The following is a 20,680-nucleotide window of genomic DNA, read 5'->3' on the forward strand; positions in this document are numbered from 1 at the left end:
CAGGCAATGTTTCGTGTGTTTGGAAGTAAGCACAGACCAGGTTCCTCCTTTCAATGGAATTCTTGATGCTATTTGAAGTGATTTTGACCACTGAATATATTTTCGGGGGGCATTCTTTTCTGATCTTGATTAGCATTTGCCAGTTGTTTAGGTTGGCCTATACAGGATTGAATTATGAAGTGTTCCTGATGTTCTCTTGCTCTTCTATTCCAGTATTAGATCACTTTGAATCTTCCTGTTAGTCAACAATGACAGCTTTCAAATTATATTTCTGCAGGATCCAGGTCATTTGAACTATCAATGTGATCCCAATGGAGTTTCTGCTGGCTCATTATCAATTGTCAATGTATTTGAATGGTTCTCAGTTTGATGGTACAATTACATCGATAGAACAAATGACAGTATTTTATTTTCACTCGAGCGCTGGTGACAGCTATTCGCCTCCAGGACTCTTTTTTAAACTGAATTTAGACAACATATTTTCAACTCTGCACTATGTCCCAAATCATTTCACAGTGAAGTCATTGTTGTAAGGTAGGCTGATACTTCCACCAATCTATGCACAGCATGCTCCCACAGTAAACAATAGAGAAAGGACCAAATAATCTGCTTCATTAAATTTGGTCAAAACACCGGGAAAACTCTTCTTTACATGGTGCCGTGGGATATTTAATATACATCTGAGAGGAGCCTCAGCTTAATGTACGTTCTTTGACAGGCCAGCATTCCCATGTTACTGCACTGGAGTGTCAGCTTGGATTTTGTGCTCAAGTCCCAGGGTGGGATTTGAACACTCAGGGTGGAATTTTATTGGCACGTCCGCCCGAGGTTCATATGACCCTGCCCGAGGCCAACACAGAATGCTGTTCTCTGAGGCTCGTTCGCTCCTGGAATTGAGGCAGGCGTGCTGGTAAAATTCCAGCCATAATCTTCTGATTTAGGAGCAAGGCTGGGCCAGCATTTTTTGCCCATCCCTAGTTGCTAGAGGGCAGTTGAGAGTCAACTACATTGCTGTGGCTCTGGAGTCACCTATAGGCCAGACCGGGTAAGAAGAGCAGATTTCCTTCCCCAAAGGACATTAATGAATCATTATGAGAGGCATGGACAGAGTGGATAGTCAGAAGCTTTTTCCCAGACTGGAAGAGTCAATTATGAGGAGGCACAGATTTAAGGTGCAAGGGGAAGGTTTAAAAGAGATGCACGAGGCATGCCCATATCCCATCAATGAATTAAAAAAAAATTCTGACGCAGTTTCAAAAAACTTGTATTTAGATAGTGCTTTTCATAACCACTGGACATTTCCAAAGCACCGCATATCCACTGAAGTCCTTTTTGAAGAGCAGTCATTGTTGTAATGGAAATATAGCAGCCAAGTTTCGCACAGCAAACCACCATAAACAACAACCTGATAATGACCAAGAAGCGACATGGCCAACTGAGCTACAGGGGGTGATTATTTTTGGAGATATTGAACACTATGGATTCATGCTGTGGTTCAGTTGGTAACATTCTTGGATCAGGTGGGTTTTTCCTGACAGTTGACAATGATTTCATGGTCATGGATTTTTAATTCCACATACTTTTTTATTAAATTTAAGTTCTATCATCTGCCGTGGCTGGATTCGAACCCGGGTCCCCAGAACATTAGCTGTTTCTGGATCAATAGTCTCGAGGTAATACCACTAGGCCATCACCTCCCCTTTACTTCTAGAATAGTCCATCCTGATGACTCAGCAGCAAAGTCACCATCTATGAGTCGTAAATATCAGAAAGATGCAAAGCCCAGTCAGAGGGGTACATCCCCGGTTAGAGAGGGAAAAAAAATGGTTAGAAATTCTACAAAGAACAAAGAAAATTACAGCACAGGAACAGGCCCAAGCCTGCACTGACCATGCTGCCCGACTTAACTAAAACCCCCTACCCTTCCGGGGGCCATATTCCTCTATTCCCACCTCATTCATGTACTTGTCAAGACGCCCCCTAAAAGTCACAACCGTATCCGCTTCCACTACCTCCCCCCGGCAACAAGTTCCAGTCACCCACCACCCTCTGTATAAAAAATCTGCCTCGTGCATCTCTTTTAAACCTTGCCCCTCGCACCTTAAACCTGTGCCCCCGAGTAATTGACTCTTCCACCCTGGGAAAAAGCTTCTGACTATCCACTCTGTCCATGCCTCTCTTAATCTTGTAGACTTCTATCAGGTCTCCCTTCAACCTCCACCGCTCCAGTGAGAACAAACCAAGTTTCTCCAATCTCTCCTCATAGCAGGCAACATCCTGGTAAATCTTTTCTGTAACCCTCTCCAAAGCCTCCACATCCTTCTGGTAGTGTGGTGATCAGAATTGAACACTATATTCCAAGTGTGGCCTAACTAAGGTTCTATAAAGCTGCAACATGACTTGTCAATTTTTAAACTCAGTGCCCCGGCCGATGAAGGCAAGCATGCCGTATGCCTTCCTGACTACCTTCTCCACCTGCATTACCACTTTCAGTGACCTGTGTACCTGCGTTCCCAAATCCAGAGTATCTATACTTTTAAGGGTTTTACCATTTACTGTATATTTCCTATCAGTATTAGACCTTCCAAAATGCATTACCTCACATTTGTCTGGATTAAACTCCATCTGCCATCTCTCTGCCCAAGTCTCCAACTGATCTATATCCAGCTGTCTCCTCTGATGGTCCTCATCACTATCCGCAAATCCACCAACCTTTGTGTCATTCGCAAACTTACTAATCAATCCAGTTACATTTTCCTCCAAATCATTTATATATATTACAAACAGCAAAAGTCCCAGCACTGATCCCTGAAGAATGCTACTTGTCACAGCCCTCCATTTAGAAACGCACCCTTCCACTGCTACCCTCTGTCTTCTATGACTGAGCCAGTTCTGTATCCATCTTGTCAGCTCACCTCTGATTTTATGCGATTTCACCTTCTGCACCAATCTGCCATGAGGGACCTTGTCAAAGGCCTTACTGAAGTCCATGTAGACAACATCCACTGCCCTACCCTCAATCATCTTCTTCACCTCCTCGAAAAACTCAATCAAGTTCGTGAGACACGACCTCCCCTTCACAAAACCATGTTGTCTCTCACTAATATGTCCACTTATTTCCAAGTGGGAATAAATCCTGTCTTGAAGAATCCTCTCCAATAATTTCCCTACCACTGGTGTAAGGCTCACCAGCCTGTAATTACCTGGATTATTCTTGCTACCCTTCTTAAACAAAGGAACAACATTGGCTATTCTCCAATCATCTGGGACCTCCCCTGTAACCAGTGATGATACAAAGATTTCTCTCAAGGCCCCAGCAATTTCCTCCCTTGCCTCTCTCAGCATTCTGGGGTATATCCCATCAGGCCCTGGAGACTTGACTACCTTATTGTTTCTCAAGAACCCCAATACCTCCTCCTTTTTGATCTCAACATGCCTCAAACGCTCTACACATCCTTTCCCAGACTCATCATCCACCGAGTCCTTCTCTTTGGTGAATACTGACAGAAAGTACTCATTTAATACTTCGCCCATTTCCTCTGGCTCCACGCATAGATTCCCTCCCTTGTCCTTGAGTGGGCCAACCCTCTCCTTGGCTACCCTCTTGCTCTTTATATATGTATAAAAAGCCTTGGGATTTTCCTTTATCCTGCTGCCCAATGCTTTTTCATGACCCCTTTTAGCCCTTCTTAAATTTCTTTCTACTTTCCTTGTATTCCACACTTGCTTTGTGTGTTCCCAGCCTCCACGCTTTGACAAATGCTTCCTTTTTCTCTTTCACTAGGCTCACAATATCTCTCATTATCCAAGGTTCCCAAAACTTATCCTTCATCCTTGCAGGAATGTGCCGGTCCTGAATCCCTATCAACTTACCTTTGATACAAATCATCTCTACCCAAAGATATTCTCTCTGACACAAGAAACATGTCTGAAACATAGACAATGAATTATGGGAGTAGATTTTGAAAATTAATGCTTCCATGACAACATATAATCAGGAGGTGGGTACAATTCCTCACATTAGCAGTTTTGATGTATGGGAAGTAATGGTTGGTGCAGTGATCTTTGCCCCTGAATTTTCAGTCTGGGTTTCCACCTCACAAAGTTCCATGCTGGGAACTCCAATCGTTAAATTTAACCCCGGAGATTTTCTCACTGAAAGAGTAAATGATCTCTGCTGTTCATCGTGCATCTTCTATATAATTGGAAGGCATGCTTTACTGCTCTTCACCAGGTTAATCACCACATTACACAGCTGCTTGTTACTCAGAGCTGATAGATTTTTCTTACCAGTGGTTCTTGAGCTACTTTCGCTCCACTGGTCACTGCTAGAAACGGAGGAGCAGTTTGGGAACTTTCCTTTGACTTTAGTTTCACCACTGATTGCTTGCTCAGCAACAGGGTCTAAACTACCAGAATGCAGAGAATCTGTGGGAAAGAGACAATTCACAAATTACTCAATTTTTCACTTCCTAAATGAGATTCTCGTGCTAACTACAGTGAAGTATAGCACAGTTTGTGTTAGTGATCATTAAAACTACTTTGGCTGTCTTGTGAAATCAAATATTACAACTGTCAAAATGTTCCAGGTCTAGGGAATAAAAAACAAAGTCTTAATTCTGAATTGCACTTCTAATGAGATCAGAACATTTTCAACATTGTTGCCTCAAACAGAATTACTCAAAAACACAACTATAATTTAAAAAATGCGCTCTTCACCTCTGCGTCCGCACTCTGTTGAGATCAAGGCCCATCATGCTGTCTCCTACTCAAATTTAATCACTTAATACACACAACAATCACTGCAAAATACTCAACACAAATTAATTCCTAACATTTTAGCTACCAGAAAAAACACAGTGGAGGTTTATTGAGCACTGCCTATTGGATGTTGTGCAGAGTGTATGTTGCATTGTAATTACCAACACTTTCTTGCCCACTGCTCACAAGTCCATTCAGGCTGGTGGAGGCGCCACTGGCTGAAACAGCACGGGGTGGCCGCTTGCCAGGAACTTTAACTGTTGTCCTGAGAAGATCAATCTCTTTTCCATGGATGTTCTGCATATAATCCTAAAACAGAAAAGGATCGGAGAATTCACCAGCAGTTGAAAGTACCTTACTCTGAGGTGCTGGGAAGGAGTTTTTTTTTAAAAACTCTACTGTATAAGTGGCACCCTGGCAGAGGAGGTTATCTGCCTATTGTAGATTTTGCCCTATTTTCATGCCAGGTCAGTGCCCCGATGGCAAAGGTGAAAATTACCCCCATTGAGTAACGTGTACATTTGAAATATCATCCTGAAATGATAATTACAAACTGTTCTATTTTTACTTTGATAGATTAAAAGCATCATTTGCACCCATCTACTAGATTTGTGCCTCACAATTTTTCTCAGGTGGCCTCCATGTACATTGTTAATGCCATTCTGGTATTTTCCAACAGGAGCAGTGTGTGTGGTCTGTGTCCTCATTAAGCTGAGTGCTTAATGTTGACAGTTAATGTCACAAGTGGAAAAATAATTGACTTCATTGTGCTGAGATCTCGTATCTTGATGAAGCTCTTTGTCAGAAAACACAAGTTAGCAAATAATGATGCAAGGAATCTGTTGGATGTAGTCTGTTAGAGACCCTTGGGGTGGGAGGGAGTCCAGAAAACCTTGGAGTGACAGAGGGAATCTGCCAGAGACCCTGCGGGTACCTAAGGGAAGTCAATGGGAAATCCCTTTGGAATTTCAGTTCTATTTTCAACTAGGAGAATGTGAAAGAAAGTCTGACTTATGATTGACCTAAGGATGATCCAGGAGACTCTAACTGACCCGCAAAGTTGCAGAAACTTCACTTCAGGCTCTTAGAGGAATACACCAGGTTGGACCCACTTGCACTTTAGCAACATGGTAATATATTGTGCATGACACAGTAGAGTGGTTCTGGCTCACTTGAAATTAGCACATTCCCAACCTATGATGAGCAGTGCCACAGCTGGTTTAGTAAAAACACTATTTCCCCAAGCACAAGAGCTGTGTTTTCACAGGGATGTCTGCTTTGGCTGCAAGGCCCTTTGAGGAACCAGAACTTATTAAATACACTTACGTGTAAACTGGGATGATAGGATAAGATTCCATTGTTGCACAGCGTAACATACTTCTTCTTCCACTCTTTGTTTAGTGAGTTTCCGCTTCTCTTTAGCAACACACCCTGTAAGGAAATATGCCTGTGAAAACCAGGATCAGTGGAGCAAGCCTCAATCTCCCTACAAGCACAGTTGCCACGTGCTAGCTAGCCTTCTCATTCAAGCAGCTTCGCTCAAGAAAATCCTGGAGCGTTTGGTCTTTCTTCATTCCAGAAACGTAGGTTGCAAGATGGTGTAATAACAGCTTGTCCAAATGTAGAAAGGATTGGACAGAATCAGACTGTTAGAGGTCAGAAACAAGGGTCCATGCACACAACATTAAATGCAAGATATCGAGTGCAGATGGCAGGAGAAACCTGTTCACACAGAGAATTGGGAGGCTATGGAATTCATTTCACGGTCTGAGGTGATGCCCACATTTAAGATCTGCTTGAGTAGGTGCATGAAAGGAAAAGGGAACAGGTGAACTAAATATGACCTGGACTATTTGCTCAAAAGAAGGGTAAATGCCAACGTGGACTGGTGGGGCCAAGTGGCCTATTTCCTTATTGTAATGTTTATGTATTTTTATGCCAGCAAAGTAAAGCTGCAGGAGGCTGCCTTGTTGCTCATGGTCATGGAATCACACCCAGGGACAGTCAACACCTTAATGAGGGCAGATAACAGAAAAGGGGCAAAGTTAAACAGGTGGAACAAAGACCAATCAAGGCATCAAACCCACATTCAAAAGGCCATCTGACATATTTGGCCTCTTGCTGAAAGGGAAATAAAGCCCTTACAGTGTTTGAGAGTTTACTCCTCCCCCGGCTCAAGCAAATCTTTAGTGACACCTGCCAGGTGTGGGATCAGAAAACAGGAAATTGTCAAAAAATAAAGAAGCTACAGATTGAGATAACAAGCTTGCAGTTATGTTCATGCCCCTTTATAAAGAACAACTTCTGTTCATAAAATGCCTTTAATTAACAAAATGTCCCAGGACATTTCACAAAGGGGAAGGGTGATGTTGGACAGCAGGAGATGGGGAAGATAACGGACACTGAGCAGGAAGTGGGAGAAGTCAATTAGGGGTGCTGTTTTGAGGAATTTTTTGAAGGTGAGGGGAGATATAGCAAGGATAAGGAGGTAAGGAAGAGCACATGAAGACAGCTGAAAGCTTTGCTACATGGTGGAGCACAGAAATCTAAAATGGGATGAAGGGCCTGAGCCAAGATGTTTGCCTGGAGAAGGCTGTAAAGTGCAGTGAGTCCAGAGGGAAATCTGGAAATGAGGACAAAGATTTTTAAATCAGTGTGTTCAATGAAAAGCCCCTGGAGGCCAATGAGGTCTGGGACTTAATATGGAGTAGGACAGTAGAAATGGAACAAGTTTAACATTCAAATCCTTCAGGACTTTAGCTGTTTGAACTTATAGAAACATAGAAAAACTACAGCACAATACAGGCCCTTCGGCCCACAAAGTTGTCCTGAACATGTCCCTACCTTAGAGATTACTAGGCTTACCTATAACCCTCTATCTTATTAAGTTCCTAAATTATAGGTTTAATAATGAACATGTTTTGAAATGTTTGCAACTTGTTCTTAATTATAGTGGAGGTGGTGATATTGACTGACAGGACATTCAGGGGTGACAGCCATCCGTTCAAAGTATCATTCCAATTTCCTCTCCTGAAGGTTCAAACTCTAGTTTAGGCACAGCTGGACAGATGCCAAGCGCTCTGATACTTCACCCAAGTGGACATTTCCATGCAAGCACCCAGATAGTGGCTATTCAGCTGTAAAAGCATCACCACAAAGTCTGATTTCATCCACATAAGCATATTTCCATCAGGAGTCACAGGATCCTGATCAGTAGCAGGGAAACTGGCTACATGTTCTTTCTCACCTGTCTAATCCAGGAACACCACAGAGAACCGTAGAACTCCCAACTAGTACCCCACCATGGTCAGCTGACATAAGCAAGGGAAGAATAGTCCAGATTTCCTCCAGCCATGCATTTCCCAACTGAGCCCTCAGTCACTTTTCCATTCTGAGCAGCTGTGATCAGGGGATAGAGGCAAAGAGGAGCTCAACTGCTATTTGTCATCCACACTTCAGTCTGCCATCATGAAACCTACCTGTTTAATTGGGATTGCACGGCCACTCCCAATGTTATCTGCTTTACTGTCCAGACTCCTCCTTTCTGTATCGCTTCCCCGCCGAGCCTGTGGAGGGAACAAGAATGTGGTGTCAAACCGAAGCTCGAAGGACTTGCTCTCATTAACCCTGCTTCTGTCTAGACTAAATACCTTGGGGTTATTACTGTGCTGACAGTTTTTAGAATAAATGTACTGCTGAGGCCTCCCTGTAAATAAAGACAGAGCAAATAGCTGAATCAGGGCCAGACCATGGCGAGGACAAAAATAAACACACAACCACCCTTATCTGCCAACAAGTCTGAAAAATCACTGTACTGCTGCATACAATGGTGCTACTATTGTAATATTGCCCCACCGTGACCGTTCCCCTGGCATCCTTCACACACACTGATGTCCTGTTCTCCTAGTGAGATCTAGATTTTCTCTCAAAGCGAGCATTCGGTTTTCCAATTACAAGGATGAAAATTTAAGACTAATCGCTCGTTTGCCAGCTATTACATTCACGTGTCTTATTTCTTAAACAGGGGAGTAAAACCACTGATTCCGAATGGCTGACCAGCAGTTTGTACTTCTCAGTAAAGGCCTTTCAATTGACGAACAGACTCTAAATCCTTTATCAAACACAGCAGCAGAAAAGATTACATTCTGAAAAACAATTCACCCTTAAATTGCCAACAGGTTCAACAAATGAGTTTCATCACCTCCCAGCTCCATACCGTTCTCTCCTGAAACTTTTGATTTGATTCTCTCAATTCCAGCCTCTGCTCTTCTCAGCACAGTAACAGTTCTAGTGAAGTCAGTAAAATAATTCCATTTCAATCATTCACATCAGGACCTATCTAAAGTGTTTTAAATCCAGCTACTGAAAGCCTGGAGAAGTTCACATTCAGACATGTGATATAGGCACAATATCCTGTTCAGATCGCACAAGGATCTTAAATGTTATATCCCCCTTTCCGGGTTTTATTATCACATGATTTAATTTTGAACAGTCCTGCTGCACTCAAAGATATGGGGATCACTTATGGGAGTAACCTATACTTTTGGAACTCGGAGAATATCCAAGGCAAATGCACAATTTGTTACGTCCAGACTTGATTGTTTCAATGCTCTCCTTGCTGTTCATCAACTCCAACCTGTTCAAACTCTACCACATGTATCCTACCCTGCCCCTTCCATTCTTGAACAACATTAGCTCTCCACATACCAATGAGTTTATTTTGTTAGAAATTATTACTCAAACCAATTTGCAGAAAAAATCTACACTTTCATTTGTTACTTTTCTGCTGATGGAGTACCAATGAGTAAATCAAAGCGGTGACTGTTTTGTTCTGTGATTGTTGCTGATTCAGCAGTCTAAGACCATCTTAAATCTGATATTTGAGCTAATCATGTTTTGCCCTATCTATAAAGTGATAGGCCTCTGTAGGTAAGAGAGGGGGAGACAGAGTGAAGGTGAAAGAGAGCAATGAAGGAAAAGAGTGAGATAGGGGGACAGACCAGGACAGAAAGCAGCATTTTCTAGAATTGTCAGTATTCCTCTTAATTAAATGTATGCTGAATAAACAGCAGTCCATTTCGAGCTGAGAACTAATCCACAGGTTGTGGAAATTCTGATTCATGTGCATCTGAACCGAAGCATAAAATCACTTGGCTCCATGGCTAAAGCTCTTGTCAGGATTCAACTGGATTAGTTAATGCACTTTGATATTTTGGCATCATGCTTTAAATAGAGAGACCCCTCCCCCACAAGGACAACAAAATGCTCATATTAAACAAAGCATAAAAAACCAGGTGCACTGATCCCTGTTGGCAGTAGGATGTCCTGTATAAGAGTCCAAGAAACAAGTAACGGTAATGGGATGTACAATTGGGCCACTGAGCCCCACAGGACAGGGGCAATTGAATTACACTAAAATGGAAATTATCCAAAATCCTAAACACATTGGCTCTATCATGTGAATTTTTTAATATTAAAAGTTACTTTGCCCAGGTAACTCATTAACTATCAATATCCAGTGAATGCAGAATTAGTTAATCTCAATCAGGAAAGAACTATGAGAACTAAATGCAGCCTTCCTGTCACTGAGCTAGTAAGGAGGCGGGGTTCTACTAAGATTAATATTGTAACAGATTACTAGCTCATTACACAAAACTATCTGCACATTTCCAGAGTGATCATACATGTAGCAGCCTAAAAATTAACAATTTTTAAAAAGTGTTTTCTTTTCTTACAACTTCAATCTCCCCAAATCTTTATTGTGGGAGGGTAAAAAGCCTATTTGAGGCCTCACCCAGAACTACCCCCAACAAAGGACTTCCCTGGGGACAGGGTAGCTCCCCTGCCGATTTCTCCTCTAGTGCATCCCTGTATTGGCCCATATAGCTCAAGATGAATTTACTACATGGGCGATTCAGGCTATGAAACGATAGCCTGCCATGTGGGATCATGTACCAAAAATGACTGAACTAATTAATAGATTAACATAATGAGTTCCAGCTATTCTTTCCCTATTCATTGCTCATCCAACACTGTTGCATCATCCAGTCTCAACTTTGTCACATTATCTTTCAAATTCTCTACCCCAGAGGGCTTCAGATGTTCGGTCAATTAATCTACTCAAGATTGCGACTAATAGATTTTTGGATGCTAAGAGCCATCAGGCGGGAAAGTGGAGCTGAGCTCAAAAGTCAGCCATAATTTTACTGAATGGTGGAGCAGGCTTGAGGGGCCATATAGATTCCTTGGCCGGAACTTTGCAACCATTCACGCTGATGGGATCTTCCAGTCCTGCTGACGGCGCACTCCCCACAGGTTTCACAGTGGCAAGGGGGACATTCAACAGGAATTCCCATTGACAAAGGCAGGACCAGAAGATCCAGCCACTGTGTGACATGTGGCACGTTGCACGGAAAATTCCGCCTCCTTATGTTCTTATTCTAGAAACATCCAGAGTTGTTAATCACCTAAAAACTCCTGCTGGATAACAGGAATTGGAATGCTGTCAGGAATGGGAATCCTGTTCACTAAACCAGATAGAGTTAATGTTTCGAATCCTGTGTGACTCTTGTTCAGAACTGATTGTAACATATTGTAACACCAATTGTAACACATGTCACTCTGGTTAGGCCAGCAAACTCATCCTGGAACAATGTCCAGAACCTCCCTTCATCTGCAGAGTTCAACATCACATCACATGGTGCATTTAAACACAGAGCCTTGAAACTGGTAGGATTTTCATTGGGAGCCTATCTGAATATTCCTCACAAATACAACACTACACGGAATCAAAATCTCAACCAATTGATACCCAGGCAATTTACCATCAAGTGACCATGCTCAACAAGGACTAACGCACATGGCTGGAAAGTACCTGCAATTTTCCCTCAAAATTCATGTGAGCTGCTTCCTTAACAGCTCAGTGAATCCAACAAATACTTACAGTGAACAGACTTGCGCGTCTTTTCGAATGTTTGCGGACAGAACCCGGAGTTCCAGAAGCTTGGCAAACATCAGCCCGCAGATCCCGATGACTGATGTTCGGAGTGGAGGGAAGAGAAGAGGAATAATCACTCATGTTGCCACCATTGCTTGCCTGCAAAAGGAATGAAGTGGAGAAGAGGAAAAGATGGAAATGAAGTTCGTATCAAAACTTTAAAAATCAAGCAATAAGATTCTTCCAGAACATTCTTTCAATCGATATTGGATTCGAAGGCAGAATAAAACCTTAATTACAATGGAAATGGGGTGATTCTATACTCAGCCAAGGTAATTAGTGCATCAACCCAGCAGTTTGCTCATATTCACCATGAGTACAGGAAATTATTTGAAATGAACGCATTTGAACATAGAACCTTGTCCATTCTTGATAGATTGTAAGAAGCGACAGCTCAGTTTTTCCCAAAAAGGAATTCATTTGGATCGCATTTTGCCACAAGGTTGAATCATCACCGTCATCATCAGTCCCTTACAGCGAGGAGGACACTTGTCATGGAGTGGCAAGGGTTTGCCTGTGGCAAGGGTTTGTGCATGGAGCCTTTTAACATAGGGAGGCTATTGCACCTACAGCTACCACATGGTTCTGGCTGACCAGGAGACTCTGCTGCACTTACTGCCCACCATAGGCATATTGGAAGGATTTACGTTTTGAACGTACCTTCCATGGCCATCAAGTCTCAGAACTCAAACCTAGAGCTCCCAGCTCAAGGGCAGGGACATTACCCAATGCACCAAGATCTCTAGTAGGTGGAATGACTTGGTGATGGAAGTTTGGAATCAATCCTCTGTGACAATACCTGAAACTAGACATGCTTAATGATTGACCCGCCAGCCTTGATCATTAATGGCATCTGGAAAGATAGTATCAGTGAGGACTCAGACAGTTTCCACTCTGGTATAGAAAACTATATATGCAGTACCCCAACAGTTAGAGTGGTCTTTTCTGCATCGGCAGCTTACGAGTACTCTGTACAGGCAAACTACACAAGTTTCACTGGTCAAACTCCAACAGTACCTCTCTACTATGGAAGCTCCTGGAGTTTGCTGAGTGAGATATGTCTCTCATCGGACAGGCTATGCCCACATCAGGCAAAGAGAAACTCCTTGTATGTGGTTTTCTCAGTGGTTTGGTGACTCTTAAACACGACACTGGGTTAGTTGTGTCAGACACACTGCTGACCCAAATTCGCAGGCTCTAATTCAAGTTAATCACAAGACAATGACATGAACCGAACAGCCAGGATGCACACTGATCATTAACTGTGGTATATATTGTATAGCACATTGGTCCACTGCAGCTAAGAACTTCACAGGCTATTATTAATGCTTAAAAGCAACAGTAAACAGGCCTAGTTTCAGCCCTTGAGTGCATCACACAAAACAGCTGTTTGGTTTGCTGGAAGTTATGTGATACTTTAATTACATGCCTACAGCAAAGGTGCTAATTGTGAATTCGCCCAGAGCTATCAGACACACAACACGTCCAATACAATGAACATTCAATCTGTTGTGTGGCACTTGCCCAGCTAAAATACTAATCTGAGCCAACACGGTTTGATAGAACTAAGAATTGTCTTTGGCCAATAGGTTCAGACATGTCTTTGAAGGGAATGTGCGATGTGGGACTCTGACTTACCCTCCCCACGCAATCAGTTTCTCACTTTACTGCCCAGTAAAGTTCAAGATGTGGAGATGGGTTTACTATCAAATAAACTGGTTGGACTTTAACCTGGTGTTGTGAGACTTCTTACAGTAAAGTTCAAAGCAGACCTGGAAAGAGATGCGGTGTCTTTTGCCTCTGTGCTCTATGGACTGTTTTCCGGGACACACATTGGGATAAACATCAAATCCTGCTGGAGGACCATCAATTCGGTTCACCAAGGAAGCTCTTTGGTCTGCCTGAAACATGTTGATGTTCCAGTGCAATGGGTTGTCGATGACTGAATATCGCAGACTGGCACATTCCAAGGTCCAGGACTACATGCTGAGAGACAGACTGAAGCTCGGGACAAGCCATGCTTGGCAGCACGGTGGTACAGTGGTTAACACTGCTGCCTCACAGTGCCAGGGACCCAGGTTCAATTCCTGGCTTGCATGACTATCTGTGTGGAGTTTGTACATTCTCCCTGTGTGTACAGGTGTTTTCTCCAGGTGCCTCGGTTTCCTCCCACACTCCAAAGATGTGCAGGTTAGGGTGGATTGGCCATGCTAAATTGTCCCTTAGTGTCCCAAGATGTACACGTTAGATGGGCGGGGTTATGAGAGGAGAGCTTGGGTGGGCTGTTCTTTCTGAGAATCAGTGCAGACTCGATGGGCCAAATAGCCTCTATCTATGCTGTAGGGATTCTTATGATTCTAGGCCACCACTAAGGCTCAATGAGAAAAGGCCACTACCTAAGGCCAGCCATGGTATACTGAGGGGCAGGAACCCAGGTAAAATCCTTTGGGCTGTATGTGCCAGAGAATGTTTGACTGACATGAAATGTAAATATAGCTTGTCACAATTAAGTGCAGTGAAGCACTTTGTGTACTGTATTGAAAGAAACTGATCTGTGTTGCATTTTATCAAATTTAAACAAATGGATGTATCTTTACTAATCCAATGAATAAAGTATACTCTTTGAAAAAAAATGTTTCCTGACAGAGCAAAAAGAAAAGTTGGAAGGAGAATCCTTCCCCAGATACATACAGCATTTGGGAGGCTTGGGAGCGAAGTCACCTCCCCAGCATCTCACTCACAGGTTCAATATTTTCTACACCAAAACCTTTCAGTGACTAACAGAGGATGTAGCACTTGTTTCCTGGTACTTATTCTCGACTCTCTCACCTGGCTGCTGTGGATGGTAGAGACCGGAGTGGATGCAGCTGAATGGCTTGGAGAGCTTGGCAGAGACTTGCATGATGTGGCAAAAAGGTGCTGTTTCTTAATAGCTGAGATCTTCTGTGCAACTGAAAGAAAAATAAAAGTGAGGTCTCTTGTAAAATTGCTGGTGAGAGGCTGCATTGTGTTAACACAGCACAGAGGGGCTCTGAAACCTAATTTATGCCAAATTGTCAAGAGATAACAGGAAGCCCATAACTCCAAGAGTCCAGATGCCAATTTTGTTGACAAAAATAGAGAGTCTCATACTTGGGTATAATGTCTTAAAGGATTCCAATGAAGATTGCTGAGAAAGAACAACACCTAGAACAGGGGACAGTTCCTTTTCACCAAAATTACTTCATATGTGTAAGAGACAATTTAAAAATTGAACAACATAAATAGGTTTTGATAAAAATAGTACAGTGTTTGACCCTTTCCCCCCAGCATTTCTGTTTAAAGCCTGTTCCTTTTCCTTAAAGTTGCTTGAATAGACTGTGGTTCAATGTCCTGGCCCAAGTACATTCCATGCAAGCAGCAAATTCCAATTCTTTATGAAACATTTTCAGCAACTGCAAGGCACAAACAGTTAAATTAAAGCCGGTTTTGGCAACTTGTTCCGAAATGGTCATTAGGTTGTTGGGGTGGAGGCCAGGAGGAGGCTGTTGTCCGTGTGTGGAAACAGACACTTACAGATAAAAAATAACTTAAAAGACGTAATTTTCTAATCAAAGATCTTAAAGCAGCCAAAATACAGTTGGGATCGTGCAAAACAGAAGTGGCAGTTGGGGAGTTGTTTATTCAGCCCATCAATCCCACTCTATCCAGAGTTTACACTTGATTATTCTATTATGGATTCTCTCTCACACCATTTGTTTAAAAACACTGAGGGCCCAGTGTTACCCCTTGGGATATTAGAAATGCGTAGTTAGCATAGTCAATTGAAATTTCTACTTCTTGTTTTAAACAGATGAACACAATGCTGAAGGGGGAAAACATCCCTCCAAAGCACCAACCAGGGGACAGAGGTGAACATTACAATTCAGCATTCCCAGTGCAAAGCTTCGCCTGATGGGAGTGCAATTTGGGATTCTGGGGATGGCAGTCAGAATGCCTGACTTGTGTGATCTTCCATTCTGCCTGACTTCCTGATAATACACGTCTTGTTATGCAAAAGGGCATGGGTTGAGATTGTGAGTATTACAAATTTAAATTTGCGCCAGGATTTTGAAACAGATCTCACTCAAAGTACAGTTACATCTCTGAGGAGGAGTAAAAGACAGCAATTACTGTTACATAAGAACATAAGAAATAGGAGCAGGAGTAGGCCATCTAGCCCTTCGAGCCTGCCCCGCCATTCAATAAGATCATGGCTGATCTGTCGCTGCTCAGTTCCACTTTCCCGCCCTCTCCCCATAACCCTTAATCCCCTCTCTTATCAAAAACCCATCAACCCGCGTCTTAAAAATATTTAGCGAGGCAGCCTCCACCACTTCAACGGGCAGAGAATTCCAGAGATTCACCACCCTTTGAGTGAAGAAGTTCCTCCTCAACTCCGTTCTAAACCGCCCCCCCTTTATCTTGAGGCTGTGCCCCCTAGTCCTACTGTCTTTTTTGAGCGGGAAGAGTCTCTCCACCTCTATCCTATCCATCCCATTCATCATCTTATACGTCTCAATGAGATCTCCCCTCATTCTTCTAAACTCTAACGAGTACAAGCCCAGTTTATTCAGCCTCTCCTCATAGCTCAACCCCCTCAACTCCGGTATCAGCCTAGTAAACCTCCACTGCACTCCCTCCAAGGCCAAAATATCTTTGCGCAGGTGCGGCGCCCAAAACTGCACACAGTACTCCAGCTGCGGCCTCACCAATGCCCTATACAGCTGCAGCAAGACCTCCCTACTTTTATATTCAATCCCCCTCGCTATAAAGGCCAGCATCCCATTCGCCTTCCTGACCACCTGCTGCACCTGCAGGCTGGGTTTTTGCGACTCATGCACAAGGACCCCCAGGTCCCTCTGTACCGTCGCCTGCTGCAGTTTTTCGCCCCGTAAGTAATAATCCTTCCTACCATTCTTCCTACCAAAGTGGACCACCTCACACTTGCCAACATTAAATTCCATTTGCCATTTCCTGGCCCATTCGCCCAGCCTATCTAGATCCTTCTGCAGACTCTCCACACCCTCCGCACAATTTGCTGTTGTTACCCAGAGACTTGAAAGCGCTTACCAGCAATCACACCTGATCTGGCTTAATATCCAAATATACTGACATTTTCTGGATCAGCTTGTCACCCACTCGGCTGCTGCACTGTTTCTGAAGCAGCTGCAGTGTGGGTGCTGGATTTAGCCTTCCTCCTCTAAGCCTTTCTGTTTCTATCTTTCTCACAGAATTAAGGTTTCCTGTCACAGGCACTCAACCACCCAAGATTCAACCAATAATTCTTAGCCCTTGTCTGCATGCTGCAGATTATCTCGTACAAAAATCCGCTGTTGGAAGTCAGCAGTCACTCAGCTCAAAAACAAATAGTAAAAGCTGAAACTGTACTTGTTCATTTCCATTTCAGCGAAGAAACGGTCACATGCCACACCAGCACATTCATGATCAACAGCCTGTCCGAGCAGTGAATTCACCCTCCTTTTACAAAGACTTACTGGACAAATAGACATTTCATTGTTTCAGCTTTCCCTACATCACAAAAGTCACTTCAACAACAACTCGTAGTTATTTTGCAGCTTTAACGGTAGCAAAACATTCCATGGTGTTTCACATAAGCATTATCATACAAAGCTTGACACCAAACCAAATAAGGCAATATTAGGTCAGATTACAAAAGCTTGGTCAAAGAGGTAAGTTTTAAGGATGGTCTTAAAGGAGGAGAGAGAGAGAGAAGGCAGGGGTTAACAGAAGGAATTCTAAAGTTTAGGGTCCAGGCAGCTGAAGGCAGTGATTAAATTCAGGGATGATCAAGAGGTGAGAATTGGAGGAACAGATATCTCAGAGTATTGTCAGAGGTTACAGAGTGAGGGAGGGACAAGACCATGGAGGGATTTAAAAACAAGGATGAAGATTTTAAAATGCAATGTTGCTGGACCGGGAACCACTGTTGGTCAGCGAGTTTGCAGGTAATGGGTGAATGGGGGCTTGGTATGAATCAGGATATTCAAAACTGAAGTGCTTTGCGATATCCTAAGGTTGTGAAAGGTGCTATATAAATGCAAGTCCTTTCCTTTTTTCTTCTGTCATCTCTTGAGGAGGCTCTGCTAGGCTGACACTTAGGTGGACTGTTAATTGTTCCAATTAAGTGTTAGCTAAAATCCTGCTTCAAGGACCTGTGAGCATTTACAAACCAGCCTGTATCAGTTTGTGTCATTAGACAGAAGATAGAACTCCTTCCCGATGAGATTAGAGATGAATTTGGAGCACTAGGGCAATGGTTTTGTGGCTACCACTTTGCCTGGAAAATCTTCCTCATCAATCAGTTCAAACTGAGCGTTCAGCCTGAATAACAGCAGTCAGCCAATGGCTGACAACAGTTGTTGCTGCCAGGCTGGGGAAAGACCCTGGTTAAACAGAGCCAGTTTACTGCAAAACACTGGGGGACAACTGGAGTATCAGAGAGCTGTGAAACTCAACAGGGTGAGAGACAGACCCCCCCCCAACACCTTCTGGGTAAAGGCACCAGTTCTGATGTGTTCAGGTATCAGTACTGGGTGAGTTGATCTCAGTTAGCAGGAAGTAGGGACACTACATTTGGCAAACGGAAGAGAAAAATCAGCTGGGGTTTCCATTCTTGATTATTATTCAATGGCCAATACTGAATGTGTGAACGTGAAGTGAGGATCGATCAGGCTCAGCTGTGATGCCATTCCTGGCCAATTAGCTTGCAGATAGACATGTGAAGAGATCCACTTATCAAACTATTTAAATTTTACAATACAGGAGGCCATCTGGCCTACAATAACTGTGCCAATCCTCTCCATCTCCTTTGGGAGAGGTTCTCAAGAGTGAATGACAGATTCGCTACTGGTGCTGGAGGAAAAGTTGGTACCTTCGTTAAACACTCGATCGACATTAAGTCCATACGTCGCACATGTCTCATAATACATGCAGCGTTTGAGGTCAGCGCAGAGTTTTCGTGCTCGAGCATCGTCAATGACTCGTGGATTGGTGGCACTGATTGCATCTGTAGGGGAGTGAAGAAATCTTTTAGATGGCAAATGCTGTATAATGGACAGGAACCTGTCAGAAGTGCCCCATTAGTAACTTTTGTTGCTGCAGTATACACATGTTAATTTCACATTTCTTACCAACCTCTATTGACGAACAGGCAAGACAATTATTTCAATTGTCGACAGGTCCAGATAACAGTCCAACATTTCATCAGTCAAAATACAAACATGCTGAAAGGAGAGTGTGGTTTGGCGGCAATGTCATTAGACTAGTAATCTAGAGGCCCAGGCTAATCCTCTGGGGAAATGGGTTCAAATCCCACCATGGCAGCTGGTGTAATTTAAATTCAATTAATTAATTTTTAAAATTACATTATTCAATAATTTGGGAATTGAAAACTAGTTGAGTAGTGACCATAATACTATCATTGATTGTTCACTAATGTCCTTTAGGTAAGGAAATCTGCCATCCTTACCCAGTCTGGCCTACATAGCTACAGAACTATGGATGCTCTGTCATTGAATATATTCAAGACTGAGTTCAAGAGATTTTTGGGCACTAAGAGAATTGAGGGAGAGGGTGGGAAAGTGAAGTCAAGATCAAAGGTCAGCCATGATCTTAGGTGGAGCAAGTTTGAGGGACCAGATGGCTTACTCCTATTTCTTATGTTCATTGCACCTTCACCTTCTGTAACACTCTTTCCCACAGGTTTGGAGCTTTTCAGCTCTCAGACTCCCCTTCTTAAACGTTTTTGCAAACCTAAACTTGGCATCATCTTGACATCAAGTTTCCTGTCTTCTTAGCTACTCTTCTCAACCCTGGTGGTGACCTTGTCATAGTACCTGGGGAGACAATGGCATAGCCACTGGACCAGTACTCCAGAGACCCAGGGTAATATTCTGGAAACCTGTGTGAAATATGAATTTAGTAAAAATTTGGAATTAAAAGTCTAAAGCTTGTTTATTAGTGTCGCAAGTAGGCTTACATTAACACTGCAATGAAGTTACTGTGAAAATCCCCTAGTCCCAACACTCCGGCGCCTGTTTGGGTGTACTGAGGGAGAATTTAGCATGGTTGATGCACCTAACCAGCATGTCTTTTAGACTGTGGGAGGCAACCGGAGCACCCAGACGAAACCTACACAGACACGGAGAGAACATGCAGATTCCGCATACACAGTGACCCAAGCCGGGAATCAAATTTGGCTCCCTGGCGCTGTGAGGCAGCAGTGCTAAACACTGAGCCATCAGGCTGCATGATGACCATGCATTGCAGATTGTTGCAAAAACCCATTAGTAATGTCCTTTAGAGAAGGGAATCTGCCATCCTTACTCCAGATCCATAGTAATGTGGTTAATTCTTAAATAAAAATGCCATCTTTATTCAAGGGCAATTAGGGATGAGCAATAAAATCAATGCCCACATCCCATGAATGGATAGGACAATGGATGCAAAATGTGTGGAGGCAGTTTAAATTTGGGTGTAAGCTCCTATGGATGAGCTAAATGTACACTGTCTTGGTCGGGCCCTATTAGTTCTGTGCATCGCACATCAGGAAGGATATATTTGGCTTTGGAGTCGGTGCAGAACAGATTTACTGGAATGATATGGAGACTAAAAGGGTTAAATTATGAGGACTAGTTACATAAGCTTGGTTGGTATCCCTTTGAGTTTAGAAAGCTGCGGGGTGATCTAATTGAGATGTCAAAAATGATAAAAGAGTTTGATACAGTCGGTAAACTATTTTCTATGATGTGGGAATCAAGCACAATATTAAAATCAGAGTGAGGCTATTTATGAAATTAGGAAGCGCTTCTTCATGCAGAGGTTCTTAAAAAGCTGGGAATCAATTCGATATTTAAGATCATGAGTGATAGATTCTGGTAG

General features: G+C 43.0%; 1 protein-coding gene across 3 annotated transcripts in view; it reads right to left on the reverse strand.

Annotated features, from left to right (window-relative positions):
- The window catches only part of LOC145362058 (arf-GAP with GTPase, ANK repeat and PH domain-containing protein 1-like), a 181,620-nt gene that overhangs the window by 32,725 nt on the left and 128,215 nt on the right, over window positions 1-20,680 (reverse strand). For all 3 annotated transcript variants that reach the window (XM_080218110.1, XM_080218111.1, XM_080218112.1), the window contains exons 6-12: window positions 18,672-18,806; window positions 14,588-14,709; window positions 11,705-11,857; window positions 8,241-8,327; window positions 6,088-6,192; window positions 4,923-5,070; window positions 4,291-4,428 (exon numbers count right to left, since the gene is read on the reverse strand). In XM_080218110.1, the coding sequence (XP_080074236.1) occupies window positions 4,291-4,428; window positions 4,923-5,070; window positions 6,088-6,192; window positions 8,241-8,327; window positions 11,705-11,857; window positions 14,588-14,709; window positions 18,672-18,806 (888 nt within the window). The remainder of the gene's footprint in view (window positions 1-4,290; window positions 4,429-4,922; window positions 5,071-6,087; window positions 6,193-8,240; window positions 8,328-11,704; window positions 11,858-14,587; window positions 14,710-18,671; window positions 18,807-20,680) is intronic.

The sequence above is a fragment of the Carcharhinus amblyrhynchos genome, chromosome X (assembly GCF_965287045.1).
Source record: "Carcharhinus amblyrhynchos chromosome X, sCarAmb.v2.hapA, whole genome shotgun sequence".
Classification (NCBI taxonomy): Eukaryota; Metazoa; Chordata; class Chondrichthyes; order Carcharhiniformes; family Carcharhinidae; genus Carcharhinus; species Carcharhinus amblyrhynchos.